Source organism: Pan paniscus, chromosome 14 (assembly GCF_029289425.2).
Source record: "Pan paniscus chromosome 14, NHGRI_mPanPan1-v2.0_pri, whole genome shotgun sequence".
In the NCBI taxonomy this organism is placed as follows: Eukaryota; Metazoa; Chordata; class Mammalia; order Primates; family Hominidae; genus Pan; species Pan paniscus.
This window is the reverse complement of record NC_073263.2, coordinates 74,384,873-74,403,311: the sequence shown is the minus strand read 5'-3', so window position 1 is coordinate 74,403,311 and position 18,439 is coordinate 74,384,873. Positions and strand designations below refer to the sequence as shown.

The 18,439-nt window shown below is 36.4% G+C and overlaps 1 protein-coding gene across 3 annotated transcripts in view; it reads right to left on the bottom strand.

Annotated features, from left to right (window-relative positions):
* PIBF1 (progesterone immunomodulatory binding factor 1) overlaps nucleotides 1–18,439 on the bottom strand; it is a 236,702-nt gene that overhangs the window by 195,287 nt on the left and 22,976 nt on the right. For all 3 annotated transcript variants that reach the window (XM_003827453.6, XM_057299586.2, XM_057299588.2), the window contains exon 6: nucleotides 1,057–1,190. In XM_003827453.6, the coding sequence (XP_003827501.1) occupies nucleotides 1,057–1,190 (134 nt within the window). The remainder of the gene's footprint in view (nucleotides 1–1,056; nucleotides 1,191–18,439) is intronic.

Below are 18,439 nucleotides of genomic sequence, written 5' to 3'. Positions count from 1 at the left end.
GCAGCCTCGAATTCCTGGGCTTAAGCAGTCCTCCCACCTCAACCTCCCAAGTAGCTGGGACTAAAGGCATGTGCCACTATGCCCTCTACTTCATTTTTAAATGCTTCTTTTGAACTCCAGATTTATTCCAGAGCCCACTGAGCACAGCTCTCATGGATTTAAAGCTCCAATAATTATCATATTTTGGCATAATGCCATATACATAAGAAATACCATGTGTCAGTCATAATGGGAGTAGAAATGACAATCTTCTATCCACAAATCTTTGCAAATTCACATACGGTATTATGTAATTTATAATTTAAATTACACAATTTAAATAATTCATTCATTCATTTAACAAATATTCACTGACTACTACATTTTAAGAATTATTTCAAGTGGAGTGAACAATTAAGATAAGGTCATTCCATTTATATTACATATGCAGTACATATATATTTAAAGGCTTTCATATTTATTTGATCTTAGTTTATATAGTGCAGTTATCCGTATTAGCAACATCTCATAAATGATGAAACTTAGGCTCAGAATGAAAAGAGATGTACTGAGGGACATACAGCTAAGTAGTAGCTCATTAAATTACTGAACAAACAACAGAAAAGAATATTCCAGTTAAAAAAAGGTATTTGCTATAAGTAGCAAATATTAGGAAACATATTTTCAGAAAGTGTCATTTTTTTTTGAAAGAGTGTGTGTCTTTTGTCAGGAAGAAACAGCTGAAAAAAACTTCAGGGAAAACTGTTAAGTATTTAAATTGATTCCACTACATAAAAATAATCATCAAATAACACTGAAAAAATATTTACACACATGTGATTTTACTGGGTTTCTATCTCTGTTTACATTTTAAGACAGCAGTGACATCTAAATAAAACAAAAACAACCAATATAAAAATACAATATAAACCCAACAAACTGCCAAAACTGCATGCATTTGTGCAAAGAAGAATAAGGTAAAAGTAAAATTAACAATTGATTGTTGGTAAAAACTCAGGTGACTTTGATGCACCCTAAAAATAGAGAACTACTACTGCAGCCATTTTAACTACTTACCTCTTGACTTTATCATAGTTCTCTTGACGGTAGTCACCTTGCTGAATTAACTGTTTTGTGTCTGCTAATTCTAAGGCCAAACGTTGACATCTAATTTGAACTTCGGAGTAGTTTTTTCGATCTTCCTCATATGTCTATAAACCAAAGGAATAATAACACATTTCAGACTAAACACTTAACATAGTTGCCCAAATTCTGTATTGAAGTCTTCTGTTAAGCTGTGATTGTCCTTGTAATTAAACAGTAAAAAAAATTCCTCAATTTTTAAATTTAGTAATTTTTCCCTATTCAAAGGCAAGTAATCTTAAGTTCACAGAGTGGTCTGTAAACTCAGTTGTTTAAAACTTAAACTGTTTTTCAAATAAATAACACAACAACTATGTTTTAGTTACTAGGCTAAAACATAAAATGACTACAAATGTTAAATGACTTTTTAAAAACATTTACTGAGTTACTATCAGATGCTAAAGATACAGAAGTGAATAAAACACACTTCCTGTTCTTGAGGATTTTACAGTTTAGAGATGAAAAGTCATATGGATATCGTATCTACAATGAAAAATAATTAATGAAGAGATTAATCATGCAGTTCCAATTCTGTTACTCAGCAAAAAAGGAATCGTGTGACCCTCGAAACACATCTTTACATTGTTCTTCCCTCTACTCTCCCCATGTCAGTAGCATGTAAGAAAGGCATTGCTGATATGGGAAGAGCAATGGAAGTAAAAACCTTAAAGTTGGTCACAAGGTTCTTTACAATCTGGCGCTGCTTCCTACAAGCCCCATTTCTCACCATTCCTAATATTCACACTTCACCCTCCAACCCTAATGGAGATCTGAAATTGTCTGAACCCACTAATGCTGCTTCTAACCTGTTCCCACTGCCTGAATACCTGCATATAATCTAAATGCTTGTCTCCTTCAGAGCACTGATCTCACTGTTTCATTACCATCACATTAGTTTTCTCTTTATCTCACCAGAGTGTAAAAACATCTTAAGGGTGGGGATTTTGTCTTGCTCACCGCTGGACCTCCACCACTTTAAACACTGCCAGGTATATAATAATAATTAAATAAAAGCTAAAAAAGAAATGATTAAATATGGGAAGCTGGGAGGGGAAGGAGACAGGACTAAATTCCTACTTATTTTCCTTCTTTGAACTCATCAAATCTTGCAACCAATCATCAACTCCACCTTCAGAAGCTGGCATGTTAAATGCATCCTGTGTTAAGTCATTACTGCTTAAGTAGCTGGCCAGCTAAATGAGGTCATATTCACTCCACACATACTGACTGGATCATTTCTGTGTGACTGGTCCCGGATTAGGCACTACAGATACAAAGATGAGTAAGACGATTTTGTCCTTTTTAAACTACTAAATGTAACTTTGATTATTTTAGTCCCCAAATTTCTATCAAAGGGCTATTTGAGAGAAGTAATTATGGAAAAACTATATTCAGTGTGTTTTGCTTTGGTATGGTATTATCTTCTTGTTCTACGCTGAAGTTTTCCATGAGAATGGAATGTTACTATGGTACTTATTATGGGATTACAGCTGAGGATACGCTATCACCTCCCGAAAGATCATCACATATACCATTTCGGACCTAAGTCCTACAAGAATCTTTAGTTCTTCTGAAGAACGCTTTATCCTTCTAAACATCATTAATCATGTCACTGTTTTGGAAGAGAGTATAGTGTTATGGCTAGGAAGGCAAGCTCCAGAATTCAACTGTCTAAAACTGAATTCCTGCAGTAAGACTCTGTGCATGTTAGTTTACCTCTCTATTCTGGTGTCCTACCTCAGAGTTCTTGTGAAGCATATATCAAGTAATACATGTAAAGTGCTTATAAAAATGCCTAACATAGTAAATGCTGATTAACTATAAATTAATATTGTTATAATGCTTCCTCTTCGCTTTGGCTTCCAAAGAGATCATAGCCAAATTAACAGCTTAATAACTGTGCAAACACCATGACAGAATTTGGAGGAACATAAATACAAGGAATATAAACATTAAAGGATGGGCAAAAAACAGGGATCCCAAAAAACCCAAAGGAGTATTCGCAGAAACAATGGGTAAACCAGGGGTGTGTGTCAGGAAAAACAGTGGAAGACAGTGCTTTGAAGCAGTCAATAATATTGAGAAACACTACTGATTGGTACTAAGAAATATTACCGAGAACCAACAAAAAGCCTTTCAAGTATTCAGGGGTAGGGGCAGAAGGTAGAGTGTTAGGGACTAAAACAAATATATCTAAATACTCAGTATGTCTTCTTTTTTGGCTATTTTATATACATTGTCGACTTAATACTTATGATGGGATCTAAAAATTATCCCCAGTTTCACAGATGAAAAAAACTGAGGCTTGGAAAGTCTCAGAGCTCGTAAGTAGTAGAGTGAGGACTCCAATCTAAGTTTGTCAAATCCAAATCAGTCGGCAACTCTTTCTACAGTTTAATAGTAAAAGTGGAGAAAGTATAGTAGCTAGAGAAGAAAACAGGGCCAACGAAGGTTTTAAAAAATGAAACAAGCTTGACAATATTCAAATATTGGTGAGAAACAACAGCAAAAGATGAATTACTGTTGGGGAAAAGGGGGCATACTCAGGGGAATGAAGCATACTCCTGAAAAGGGCTTTAGGAGATGGGATCCACAGCTTAGATGTGCAGATTAGTCTTAGATCAGAGGCCATGTTCATCAAGGCAGGCTTTTTTCCAGCTGATACAGAGTATTAACAACTTGAATAATTTAGATAGCTCTTATCAATTTGCTACATGCCACAGCCTAATCTTACCCTAAGGCTTCACAAATTTATATTATCCACCTGGTTTCTAGAGGCATATGATTTTCCCATCCCTTGAGGGCGAGACTCTTTCCATTATAAACACTAAGAACAAACAAACCAGAATGAGTGCAGATGTGAGTAGATTTGTTGGAAGGACACTGTGGGAGTTCTCATCTGAAGGTTTCCATTTTCTCTGTGAAATGAAATACCAAGTCATCTGCTGAATGTGACAAGAAACGTGGAAAACTGGAGATGTAAGAAGAGTGGCTGGTTGCCTTAAGTAATCTCTGCGAAAAATGAGAGAACTAGAAATAATAGAATTACGACCAATTGTGTGGGTCCATTTGAGGCTGATAACAATAAACTGACAGTGCTTGTTACTGCTTGTGTGATTTTTGCCAGTAGTGCTCAGCTAGAAAAATAAAGAGTTGAGAGTTTTTCAGTCTGGTTTGATAAAAAGAAAGCTGGGAGAGGAATTAGATTATACTGGCAAAAAAAAAAAAAAAAAGTTTAAGACTGATAACATGGTGGCAAGGGAAGAAAATAAATTTAGGAAAGGATTGATAAAGAAACAAATTATATGGATTGGAAATTCTGTTAAAGACAAGTTGAAAGCAGACAATGGTAAAACATAAAAAATATAGGAAATAAGATGTTTAGTGGATCAAAGTGAATTGGTAACTTCAGAAGTAAATCAGTTCTGGATGGCAAGGAACCAAATGTGGGCTATAAGACTGAGTGTTAAAGTGGAGAAAAGGCAATCACTAGAGATGAGATCAATAAAATTCAAGGCCAAGGCTATAGATGAATTAATCACATAAGTAACCTAGGTAGCAGCTGAAGTGGAAAGGAAGACTAAATCTAGAGCAAGGCTTTCATTAAACGAAGAGGAATGTCCCAGTGGTCTGCAAATGAGGAATACTGTAAGTTGGGGTATCCAGATGATGAGTTCCAAAGAAGCAGTGTTTTCTGTGAGTGCAACTGCAAAGATCTAAAAAGGTAAAGATCATCTGACCCTGAAATATGCAGAGTATTTTAGGATATTCAGAGAGTAGTTCCATGGAAGAATAAATATACAGAGTATATTATTGTTATATACATAGTGTATATATATATGTATATATTTATAAATTTCCTTTAAATATAAACACCATATGCAAGTATAAACAGAAGCAAGTCTAAGTGCAGTATAAGAATGTACATATTCGACCAGCACTTTATTTACAATTTTTCAATTGGACAATTTCCCCTTAAACAAAATTATTACTTTCGTATTTTGAATTTAAAAATCTCCTGCATTTATTGTTAGCAATTAAAATAGAGTAAGCCATAGCATTGGAAACAGGAAAAATAGCATCTTCCCTCAAAATAAACCCCATGACTATGTAGAACCATTGTTAAAGCTATAGAGAGTAGAAAAGACTATTTTGTATTCTCCTCTGCATCATTCCATGTCTTGAGCTTAGCATCAACCTTTGTGGGAAGACTAAGCTCCAGCAATAACCTAGAGTTTATCCTATTTTTTCACAACACCTGATTCTTACCTGTCAGAAAATGTATCACATGTGCTGTGGGCAGCCATTACTTGTCTCCCACATCATAAGGAAAACTCTAAGGAAGTTTTCTGTAATCCTAGTAACTAATACTCTGCCTATTATATAGAAGGTTTGCAATTAATGTCTGTGGAAGAGGAGGAACAAAAGAGGACATTAAATAGACTAAAACAAAAGAAGCAAAAAAAGTAAACTTCTCAAACATAAAGAAATGGACACATAAAATTTCCAGTCATCAACCCTTACTAACAGAAAATTTCTACATCACAGTAAATGGGATAATAATAGCCAAGCCTCAATTTCTGTTCTCAATAAAAGGCAATTACTATGGATGTAATGAATTTCTAAACTCCATTTAAGTCTTTTGTCTCTCCCATGATGTAAACTGAGAAAAAAGCAGCAACCTATGTTTCAAAATAAATCTTTAATAAATGAACAACTCCTGTCTGTGTGGAGGACAACTAAGGAAATTGGAAATAGAATATAATGACATTTACCTTAAGGTTCAAATCTGAAGCAGTTTACATTGGACAGCAGTTCAGTGAATGGTAAGAAATAGTTGGTTAGCTATTCTGGAAAACTAAGAATTCACTTGTCAGAATTCCCACAAGTTTCACATTATCAATAATCTAATCCAAGCAACTAAATACTGAAAAGAACAAGAAACCTAATTAAGCTTTGACTGCTATAGGCTGTCCCTTTATAAGCCACAATGAAGTCTGTTTTGCTGCCAGAGACAACTCTTGTCATTGTTAAGATCTTCAAGAAATTTTTTTAAAAAAAACTGATTCTAAAGACAGACAAAATCTGAAGTGGTAAAGTCTGCTATGCATTAAAACAAAAATCTTAATAATTTCTATTACATGCTAAATTTTCAATTATATCTATTTGAATACACGTGAATTCAAATAAAAACTTAAGGCTTTTTTTTTTTTAAAGAAAAAAAATAACTCAGTAATTTTTTTTTTTTTTGAGACAGGGTCTCACTCTGTTGCCGAGGCTGGAGTGCAGTGGTGCAATCTTGGCTCACTGCAGCCTCAACCTCCCGACCTCAGATGATCCTCCCACCTCAGCCTCCCAAGTAGCTGGGTCTACAGGCATGCCACCATGCTCAGTTAGTTTTTTGTATTTTAGCAGAGAAAGGGTTTTGCCATGGTGTCCAGAGCAGTCTTGAACTCCTGGACTCAAGCAATCCACCCGCCTCAGCCCCGAAAGTGCTGCGATTATAGCCTCCCAAAGTGGGATTACAGGCGTGAGCCACTATGCCCAGCAAAACTCAAGAATGAGGAAAGGTAACTTTCATCACATGTGGTGGACCCTAGATTGGAATAACAAACATGGGTTCAGATTCTGTCTCTCCTACTTTTTGCTCTAGCAAGTCAACTTTTCTGGACTTACCTGATGCTTCTGCAGAGTGTGTATACTAACTGATTCATTGGCTCATTTATTTTTATGTGGTTATTATTGTAGTATAACACTCTATTACTAGTATTAAGACATCACCCACTAGCTAATGGGTCTAGCAGACCCCACCATTGCAAAATGCTACACTGATGTATTAGGAGGCAATTTTTATACCCAACATTTTATTCAGCAAACTACTGTAACAAATTTGAAATACTGGCTTCTCAACAGGCATTGACCCAAATACGATTGAACCAAACAAATTTGAATCTTAATGTTAAAGAGACCAAGTTGCTAAATTATCTTAAAAGTATCACATATTAACCCCCAAATTTATCAATGCAAGAAAAGTATGGATTCTCATGCCTTTTGAATAATTGAGATAAGCCTTAACAGTATTAACAGTGTGATGGTGCATGCCTGTACTCCCAGCTACTCAAGCGGCTGATGTGGGAGAATGGCTTAAGCCCAGGACTTCAGGGCTGCAGTGAGGTGTGACCATGCCACTGCACTCCAGCCTGAATGACAGACTGAGACCTTGTCTGGAAATATAGATCAATAACAATTAAAAAGTATTAACACAGGTGATGGAAAGGATAAAGTCCTGTACCACACTTCCTCCCTCCAACAACCCCTGCAAATTATCAGGAAAAAAAGGAGACTATAACTGAACTACATTTGATTAATATGTTAATCATAAAAATTGCTATTTTAATGAGCTTGTCTTACTTAAGGTATGATGCTTCCATGTTCCAAGATTTTATAGTTTTCTTCAAATGAATCAATTTCTTTTCTTGCTAGAGATGAACGGTGGGGGAAAATATTTCATTCACAAGGTAACAAACTCATATGAAGAAAGCGATAAAATCTTAAGTGTTCAACACTAATTGCTGTTGCATCTGATATGTTCATGTGTTCTTGAAGCTATTCTCCATGAATTTGCTGATGCAATGGATTATTCTTTCTGTGCTGGAATATACTCTGTTTAATCATAAAGTATTATTCTTTTGATACAATGGTAAAATTCATTTAACATTTTATTTCAAATTTTTACATCTTTAGTAATAAGCAAAATTGGCCTAAATGTTTTATTTTGCTTTTGTAGCGTCTTTCTCAGAACTTTCTTTTTCAATAGTTGGTACAGTATAAGTAAGTGGAACTAGCTGTCTTTTTCTAAATCAACTGTGAACCCATTTGCGGTAATCTATCTGTGAACCTGTTGGTAATTTTATCAGTTGTACACTTTTACTTATTTTTGTAATACCTCTATGGTAACTGTTCTAAATCAAGTTCTCACTTCTGTCAATTTTAGTAATCTATATTTTGTTGGCACAGTTCACTTTCCTTTTTGTTTTCAAGCTTACTGCCATAGAACTGTATGTATTTTCCCTTACTTCATGTCAGTTAATTTAATTCCAAACACCTTATTTCTACTCATCTTTTTCCAGCTTTCTCAAGATGAGTACTACATGTATTTATTTTTCAGCTTTTTTTTAAAATAATAAAGGCATTTCCGGCTACAGATTTTCCATTGGCATAGCTTTAAATGTGTCTAAGAATTTTGATATAAAAATGTTCTCATTTTCATTGTTTTATTTCAGTTTTTCTTTGCTCTTTAATCCAAAAGATACGTTTCTAATTGCCAAGTAAATTTATTCCTCCTCATCTTTAATCTCTGGTTTCACTAAATTATGATAAAAAATAGAAACTATATAATCTGTACTTAAAATTTATTATATAATTTTTTACTTAAAAATTATTTAAGTAATTATTTTTCAATCTTTTTTTTTTTTTTTTTTGAGATGAAGTCTTGCTTTGTCACCTAGGCTGGAGTGCAATGGCACAATCTCGGCTCACTGCAACCTCCGCCTCCTGGGTTCAAGCAATTCTACTGCCTCAGCCTCCTGAGTAGCTGGGATTACAGATGCCTGCCACTACGCCCGGCTAATTTTTGTATTTTTAGTAGAGACAGGTTCACCATGTTGGCCATGCTGGTCTTGAACTTCTGACCTCAGGTGATCCACCCGCCTCAGCCTCCTAGAGCGCTGGGATTACAGGCGTGAGCCACTGCACCCAGCCCATTTTTCAATCTTTATCAATTTTCATTAAGCATATTTCCTATAAACAAATAGAGCTGGGCTTGGTTTGAAGGTCATGATGAGAGTCTTTCTTTTAACAGAACACTGTACATCCATTCCCTCACCTAGTGGAGGCAAAGGAGACTTTATCCACCTTATTTGGGGTGAGGAGTGAAGGGAGTAATCCATAGATTTTTATAGGCCGAGCTCTGCCGACAATCTGTTCTGCTCTTGCTCAGGGTTCTCTCACACTATTTCTAGGCTTTCACTCAAGTCAGGGGAGAGAAATCTCAAATTTTGGTAGCTTATCTCCAAGACAGTCTCTATCAATTTCTTCCCTTGTATGCGGGAAGCTATTTTCTGATTAAGAAGTGGGTCCATTCCTCTTAATGATCTGCTTAACCAAAAGCATGTGGGAGAAGCAATTTTCTGGGATTTTGAAGTTACATCCTAAGAAGTCTTTAAGTTTTGCCTGAGTTTCTTGAATGTTTGCTTTGGAGGTGGCCAGCTGCCATGCTGTGAGACTGCCATGTTGAAGGATGCCTAAACTAATCAAATGAAGAGGCCAAGTGCAAAAGGGAGTAATGTTTTGCTCATATCATCCTGGCTCCAAACTGGTGACTAAAGAAGACTTCAGATGACCCCAGCCTCAGTGAGGTAAGAAAAACTCAGCTGAACCTATCAACCTTCAGAGCTGTGACAAATAATAAATTATTGTGAGACAGCAAGTTTTAGGGTGATTTGTTATACAGCAATACGTAACTGGAACACTAGCTTTCCCAAAGCCCAAGACTTCCACTCAGATCCAGCTGCCTGCCAGAAGACAGCTGAGAGAGGGATACTTTGAATTGGAAAAGAAAGGAAAAATGACATGCATTCACATTTTCATCTCCTAGAATCCCTTTACTTCCTCCTTTCAACTAAGCCTAAACAGCAATGCTTATTCTATTCAGTAGTTAATGTTGACTATATAATTTAACCTTAAAATAGTAAAATAAGTAGGAGTTCATTTAGCTTTGAGTTTGGCATGACTATGCTCAGTAGTGTGACGACTCTATATTGTCATCATTTTTCTCTATTTGAACTGTGAAACTTTTATTCATACAGTGATGCATGATAGCACCTGGCTTTTATTTGGCTGAAATACCTATCTTACAAATTAAGTTGATGGCTATTTCTTTCTTTTCTTTTTTCTTTCTTTTTTTTGAGGCGGAGTCTCACTCTGTCACACAGGCTGGAATACAGTGGTGCGATCTTGGCTCACTGCAAACTCTGCTCCCCTACCCCTACCCCAGGCTCAAGCAATCCTCCTACCTGGGACCACAGATGTGTGCCACGACACCTGGCTAAGTTTTTGTTTTGGGGTTTTTTTTTGGTAGTTTTTTGAGACAGGGTCTCATTCTGTCTTCCAGGCTGGACACAATCTTGGCTCACTGCAACCTCTGCCTCCCAGGTTCAAGCAATTCTCTCATCTCAGCCTCCCGAGTAGCTGGGACTACAGGCCTGCACCACCACACCCAGCTAATTTTTGTATTTTTTGGTAGAGATAGGGTTTCACCATGTTGGCCAGGCTGGAGTTTTTGTATTTTTGGTAGAGACAGGGTTTCACCAGGTTGGCCAGGGTGGTCTCAAACTCCTGAGCTCAAGCAATCCTCCTGCCTTGGCCTCCCAAAGTGCTGGGATTACAGCCATGAGCCACTGTGCCTGGACAGTTGACTACTGTTTTTTTAAACTGTCATCTGTGGTGCTAATGCCATGACAAAATTAAATGCAAACATGGGCAATGACATCATAGTGATAGTACTCTATTATAAATTATTCATTCAGATGAACCATCATATGCATCTATTAATTTCTGAGGTCATTAAAAAAATTAAATCATAAAGTTAAAAATTATCAAAAAGAACTCTTAGATACTCCAAAACATATCTGTGGAATCTGGCTTAGAAACACTATGCAGATCAAGAGAACGAGGTTATCATGGTATCTCTGGATTTAAACCAAGGTATTTGGTAAGGTCCCTCCTGAGTTTTCCCGTGCCATCATGTAGTGATACATCCTTTTGGCCACTGGGTTCAAAATTTCATCTCAAAACCCAATAAGCCCCTCAAAACTTGCCCCTAAAATTTACAAGTTCCTAGATTTACTAAAGATTATACACACAGTAGCAAAGGGAAAAAAAAGTCTTATGACTCTTTAAAAGATTATGTCTCTTCATACAGCATGTATAAAACAATCAGCTAAATGAAACTTCTTCCCAATTATGTCATACTTAAAATTGCATTCATTTTAGCTTTCCCATGAATTTTTTTTCCCTCATGCACTTTTATCCGTAAGCCATTTGTATTATTTGTAAAAACTTAACAGGTTTGTGAAGGAGCAATTTTTTAGAGGTTTTAGAGGTATAAGCAAGAGAGGGATTTTAGTAAGTCCAAGTTGTAACGTAATAGTGTATGACTTCAATTATATTCTTGAATATGTTAAATACATTAAAATATATTAACTTTATATTGGCGGCAAGAAATGGCATTAATATATACATTTCTCTCTCTCTTTTTTTTTTTTTTTTGAGACGGAGTTTTGTTCTGTCACCCAGGCTAGAGAGCAACGGCGCGATCTCGGCTCACTGCAACCTCCACCTCCTGGGTTCAAGTGATTCTCCTGCCTCAGCCTCCCAAGTAGCTGGGATTACAGGTGCCTGCCACCACACCCAGCTGATTTTTGTATTTTTAGTAGAGATGGGGTTTCCCGATGTTCAGGTCTTGAACTCCTGACCTCAGGTGATCCATCCACATTGGGCTCCCAGAGTGCTGGTATTATAGGAGTGAGTCATGGTGCCCAGCCAATATATAAATTTCAAATCAGGAAATGTAATTAAAAATTCAAAGTTATTTTTAAATCTCAATTAGTAAGTTAACAAAAATAGCTTAAAAATGATTTGTGGTCAGTGTCCATGAACCCGCCACATTAGAATCTTGGGTTGTTTATTAAAAATTGAGGTTCTGGCTGGGTGCGGTGGCTCACGCCTATAATCCTAGCACTTTGGGAAGCCAAGGTGGGCAGATCACAAGGTCAGGAGATCAAGACCATCCTGGCTAACACAGTGAAACCCCGTCTCTACTAAAAAGATACAAAAAATTAGCCGGGAGTGGCGGCGTGCACCTGTAGTCCCAGCTACTCGGGAGGCTGAGGCAGGAGAATGGCGTGAACCTGGGGGGCGGAGCTTGCAGTAAGCCTATGTTGTGCCAAGGCACTCCAGCCTGGGCAACAGAACGAGACTCCGTCTCAAAAAAAAAAAAAAAAAAAAAAATTGAGGTTCTTAGTTCCACCTCAGACCAAAATAGAACCCATGCAGGTGGCTATGAATCTAAATTTTAAGCAATGCTTATACACTTTAAATTTAATATAAAGAGGCAAATCTATCACTGTTTACTAATTTGTTAAGCATTCTAGGATAATTATAACTGATGGGTATCATCATAAATATGTACCTTACAAAGAAACTTTAAGCTCATCACTTGGATAAGATAAAAAGAAATCTCAGAAAACAGTTAACACTCCCTAAAATATAAAAACTTTAATAAACAAATATGTTTCATCAATGAAATAACTCATTTTCATACAAATAAAATTAACTGAATTACTTACATATGAATACTTAAGATGAACCTCAAGATAATCTTGCAGAATTTTTTAAAGAATGTAACTATGTTTCTAAACAAGGAAGTACTCTTGACAAAATTCTTCTTGCTTCCTAGTTACCAAAGTTCTCATAAGAGAAAAATATTTCACCATTTCCTCATGCAATTTAATAGTTTTATTAAGTGCAGATTCACTAATGCCTTACACTGTATCTCTAACATCACATCCTTTTGATATGAAAAAGCATGCTGAACTAACTCTATAATGGCAAAACAGCAACATATAGCTGAGTTGCATGTGATCAACCAAAATTTTGACCTGCTAATAGAGAAAATTCATAAATAGGAAATAAAGTTATCTATAAGCACTTTTATAAACATAAAGTACCATACACAAGATCATATACATAATATAACTCAAAATAAGCCAGAATTAGACTACATTACTGACACTTTTAAATAAACTCCGGACTTGAAGTAAAAGATGAGCCCTATTTTCCAGTGTTATAATAGTATCTAGATGTTATTTGCAAATAACTAAAGAACTGGAAAAAATTACAAAAGGAAATCCCAGAAATCCACTAAAACTGCCACTTCAGAAAGAGTAATTTCCTTTTAAAGGTCAAGAATCACATTCTGGCCAAGCGCAGTGGCTCATGCCTGTAATTCCAGCACTTAGAGAGGCCAGGGCAGGCAGATCGCTTGAGGTCAGGAGTTCGAGACCAGCCTGATCAACATGGTGAAACCCCTCTCTACTAAAAATACAAAAATAAGCCAGGCATGGTGGCGCATGCCTGTACTCCCGGCTACTCGGGAGGCTGAAGGAGAATTGCTTGAACCCGGGAGGCAGAGGTTGCAGTGAGCCAAAATCATGCCATTGCACTCCAGCCTGGGCAAGAGCAAAACTCCATCTCCAAAAAAACCCAAAAAAAACAAAAAAAAAAACCTTCTATTAAATTTCTTAAACAGTTTTAATCTCATACAAACAAAAGCAGAGTCAAATTAACTGTGTAATTGTGTGGCTTTAATGATTTAATGTGGCTTTAACAGAATTTAAAATCCTGAATGTTTTTGGTTTTAACAGAATTAAAAATTCTCAATATTTCTGGTAGGCATAATTATGAAATTAGTGCAATAACTGAGACATCTCTGAATACATATTATGGAACACAAATTTTTGTTTTGATACTCCATTCTCCAAGTTCTAAATATATTAAATTTTACTAGAAAAAGATACTATCTGATTGATTGCAGGCATTTTATATGAAATAATGAATATAAATGAAAATAAGGTAACTAAATGTAAAGCTTTGGGTCTCTAGCTCAAAAATAATCACATTTTCCAAATAGCCTCCAACAGGTTTAATTAAAAAAAAAAAAAAAAAAAAAAAAAAAGGACATATACTGCCCCCAAGTGGTGAAAAAAATTAAGACCATTTTGGATAAGAAAGATCCATAAAGTAAAACGGAAAGACTGAGAGTAATTTTATTTTCTCCAGATTCATGAACTCTCTGTAGAGAATAAACTTTTTAAGTAAAATGGAAAATTTGTTTTCTTAATTACTGGTCTCAAAACTCAGAGATATGCCTAACAAATACCTTAGTTTCTCTTAGTAAACCACTATGGAGTTGTCATTATTGCTATCATTTTCAGCATTTAGGTGAGCTTCCCGGTATTTTTTGTTTTTGTTTAGTAGCCCTTAGCCTGAGGCCAGTCCCATTCTGTGCCAGGTTGGATGGATCAAGGCGCATCAGAAAATCTTTGGTATTTATGGGAACTGCAGCTGCTCTAAATGAGGAGGAAATTTCAGAGATAGCCAGAGAGGGGAAACTGAATTCTCTGGGTAATTTCTGCTTAAGTATCTGGCTACCCTCTAAACAACATATGTGTAGGACAGACTCTGAGCAGCCCCACTAATACCAAAAAAATTGAACTGAAATTTGAACACCTGCCCAATAGACAGAGTATGCTGTTTGAGTACAACCAAGTAATTTCCTGCTAAAACAAGAACATCACCACCGTTTAGAGGTACATAAAATGCAGAGTCTCAACAACATAATACTCACAATGTTCTCATCTACACTTACTCGATGGTCTAAACAATTTTAAGTTACTTGACATCTGAAGAAAGAGGAACATGTGACTCATTTCTAAAAGAAAAGACAATCAACAGAGATCAACTCCAAGGTGACCCAGTGTTTGGAATTAGCAGACAAGAATTTTAAAGCTCCTATTTTAACAATTCTCAGTGGTGTAAAGGAAAATATGTTCATAATAAGTAAACAAATAGAGAAATAAAAGCTATAATAAATAACCAAATTGAAATTCTAGAAGTAAAAAATTCCACACTTAAGTACTTACTCAAGAGAAACAAAAACATGTCCACACAAAAAACCATACTCAAATGTTCTCAGAGCTTTATTTGTAAAGTCTCTGAATCGGAAATAACTCAAATGCCCATTAAATGGTAAATAACTAGAGCCATTCAATGTAATACCACTCAGTAATGAAAAGGAAGAAATTACTGACAAATGGAAAAAAAAGTTCAGCATTTTCCCATAAAATTAAATGTGACTGGCAGATGGATAGATGGAGAGGTATTTGATAAGACAAATACAATAAAAATGTTAATGGCAGAAATTTAGTGATAAATGTACTGGTGTCATTGTGAAATTCAAGTTACGTTTGAAAATTTCTATAATAAAATGGCAAAAAATTACACTCTGGGGCAGGCGATCAATTTTGAACATGCTAATTTTGGGAATATAAGCTGATTGATAGTTATTAAAAAGAAAACACATTCATTTATAATCAGTCCACTTACCTTTTGAGACCTTCCTCCAATCTGCCCTACTAGTTTGGTGTTCCACTGCTCAGAAAAACTTTACTGTCTACAAACTTGAGATTATACTTTGTGCTTCCTCATCAATAAATATATTAAATTTTTTTTTTTGAGACAAACTCTTGCTCTGTTGCCCAGGTTGGAGTGCAGTGGCACAATCTTGGCTCACTACAACCTCCACCTCTCGGGTTCAAGCGATTCTCCTGCCTCAGCCTCCTGAGTAGCTGGGACTACATGTGTTTGCCACCACACCTGACTAATTTATGTATTTTTAATAGAGACGGAGTTTTGCCATATTAACCAGGCTGGTCTCAAACTCTTGACATCAGGTGATCTGCCCACCTCGACCTCTCGAAGTGCTGAGATTACAGGCGAGAGCCACTGTGCCCAGCCCAATAAATGTATTAAAATGTTAAATAATGAATAAGATTGGATTTAACAGTTGTATCTGAAGAATACTTCTATTTTTGTTTTTCATTTAGTTCTTTTTATTCCTTTTTTTTTTTTTTGGCTCTTATCCTTCACCTACTAAAGAGAAAACAATTTCCTGAGAATTCATGATAACACTTCTTACAAAGTCTGCCCATTTCTCCCAAGAGGTAGAAGCAATTCAGGTATCTATTTATAGATGAATGGATAAAGCAAATGTGGTATATACACACAATGGAATATTATGTAACCTTAAAATAGAAAAAAAAAGAGCGTAAATTAGTTCAACCTGACTGTGAAAGACAATTGTGGAAGACAGTGTGGTGATTCCTCAAGGATCTAGAACTAGAAATACCATCTGACCCAGCAATTCCATTACTGGGTATATACCCAAAGGATTATAAATCATGCTACTATAAAAACATGCACACATGTTTATTGTGGCACTGTTCACAATAGCAAAGACTTGGAACCAACCCAAATGCCCATCAATGATAGACTAGATACTGTGGCACATATACACCATGGAATACTATGCAGCCATAAAAAAGGAAGAGTTAATGTCCTTTGCAGGGACATGGATGAAACTGGAAACCATCATTCTCCGCAAACCATCACAAGGACAGAAAACCAAACACCACATGTTTTCACTCATAAGTGGGAGGTGAACAATGAGAACACTTGGACCAGGGAGGGGAACATCACACACTGGGGCCTATCAGGGGGTGGGGGACTAGGGGAGGGATAGCATTAGGTGAAATACCTAATGTAGATACGGGTTGATGGGTGCAGCAAACCACCATGGCAGGAGTATACCTATGTAACACTACCTGCACGTTGTGCCTATGTACCCCAGAACTTAAAGTACAATAAAACAAAAAAAAGAAAATTCTGTCACATGCTACAACATGGATAAACCCTGAGGGCATTATGCTAATTGAAACCAATCACAAAGGGGCATATACTGTAGGACTCTACTCATATGACAAATCTAAACTAATCAAAATCATAGAAACAAAGTTAAAAAATGGTTACCAATGACTGGGGGAGGGGAGAGGGAGAATTAGTGTCTAGTGGGTAGTTTTCAGTGTTGCAACATACAAAAGTACTAGAGATCTGTTGCACAATGTGAGTATACTTTACCGGATTGTATACATGAAAATAAAGTCTTAAATTTAATGTTATGTTATTCACTGTAATTTTTTAAAAGCCTGTCAATTTTTAAAAACTAGAATTTAAAACCTGTCAATGGCTTTTTGAAAGTCTATATAATTTGTTCTCTATTTTCTCTTTATATATATGTGAAATATAATTTGTCCATTTGTACCACTCTGTTGACCTTCCCCCATAAGGGGAAGTATTTAACTTGCCTAAGTATTCACTGATCCTAATCTTCATGCATTACACAAGCTCAGTAAGCATAAAAGAGTGCTTTATCAGTTTGTAAGTGTGGAGGTCTTTAGTTTCTAGACTCAGGCAGGCAATTTACCAGCTTTCAAGCAATTACACCTACTTCAAGTGCTCTGTTTGATAGCAATATTATACATGTGCTGCAGTTTCAGGTTCATCCTTTAAGTCCCTTAAAATTCTTGGATGAATACCATCTAGTCATGTTTTTTTCCCCAAAGCTTATATTGTATCCAACTTTAAAATTACATAAAGTCATTAATAAGACTAATGTTGTTTATCTTAAAATATCCAACCTTAAATAAGTATGAGTTGAAGAATAAAATATTTGTTGAATCACTTTATGAAGATCTTCCGAATAATGTCATATGAAAAATTTGGATCATGTCTTATTAAAAGTTAGTAACTTCAGGCCAGGTGTGGTGGCTCATACCTGTAATCCCAACACTTTGGGAGGCCAAGGCGGGCGGATGACGAGGTCAGGAGATCGAGACCATCCTGGCTAACACGGTGAAACCCCATCTCTACTAAAAATACAAAAAATTAGCCAGGCGTCGTGGCGTGTGCCTGTAGTCCCAGCTACTCGGGAGGTTGAGGCAGGAGAATGGCGTAAACCCAGGAGGCAGAGCTTGCAGTGAGCCGAGATCGTGCCACTGCATGCCAGCCTGGGCGACAAAGCGAGACTCCATCTCAAAAATCAAACAAACAAAAATTAGCTGAGTGTGGTGGCGGGTGCCTGTAATCCCAGCTACTTGGGAGGCTGAGGCAGGAGAATCGCTTGAACCCGGGAGGCAAAGGTTCCAGTGAGCCGAGACTGTACCACTGCACTGCAGCCTAGGTGACAAGAGTGTGACTCTGGCTCAAAAAAGAAAAAATTTAGTAACTTTATAGTGGTTGCAGCTATATATCATGGACCTTGTCCTGAAACTTACTATGGCAGTGTATCTTACTTATTGAACACTTATTGAACAAAGTAACACTTCCTTTTATTTGTCAAATTTAGGAAAACAGAATCAGTGTACACACTTTTACTGGATATATTTTCAATTTGTTCACTACAAAATAAAATATTAATTCCTCTGTTAGGACTTAGAACAGACACCTCGAAACATGGCACCCTGGCATACTGAGTATTTTAACCTGAAGGAAATTAAGAAAACTGCAGAAACAGGGGGGTCTCCCTGACCTTCTCCCAACCCATCTCTCTTGAAGTGGGCCACATAAATGAAAATTCCCC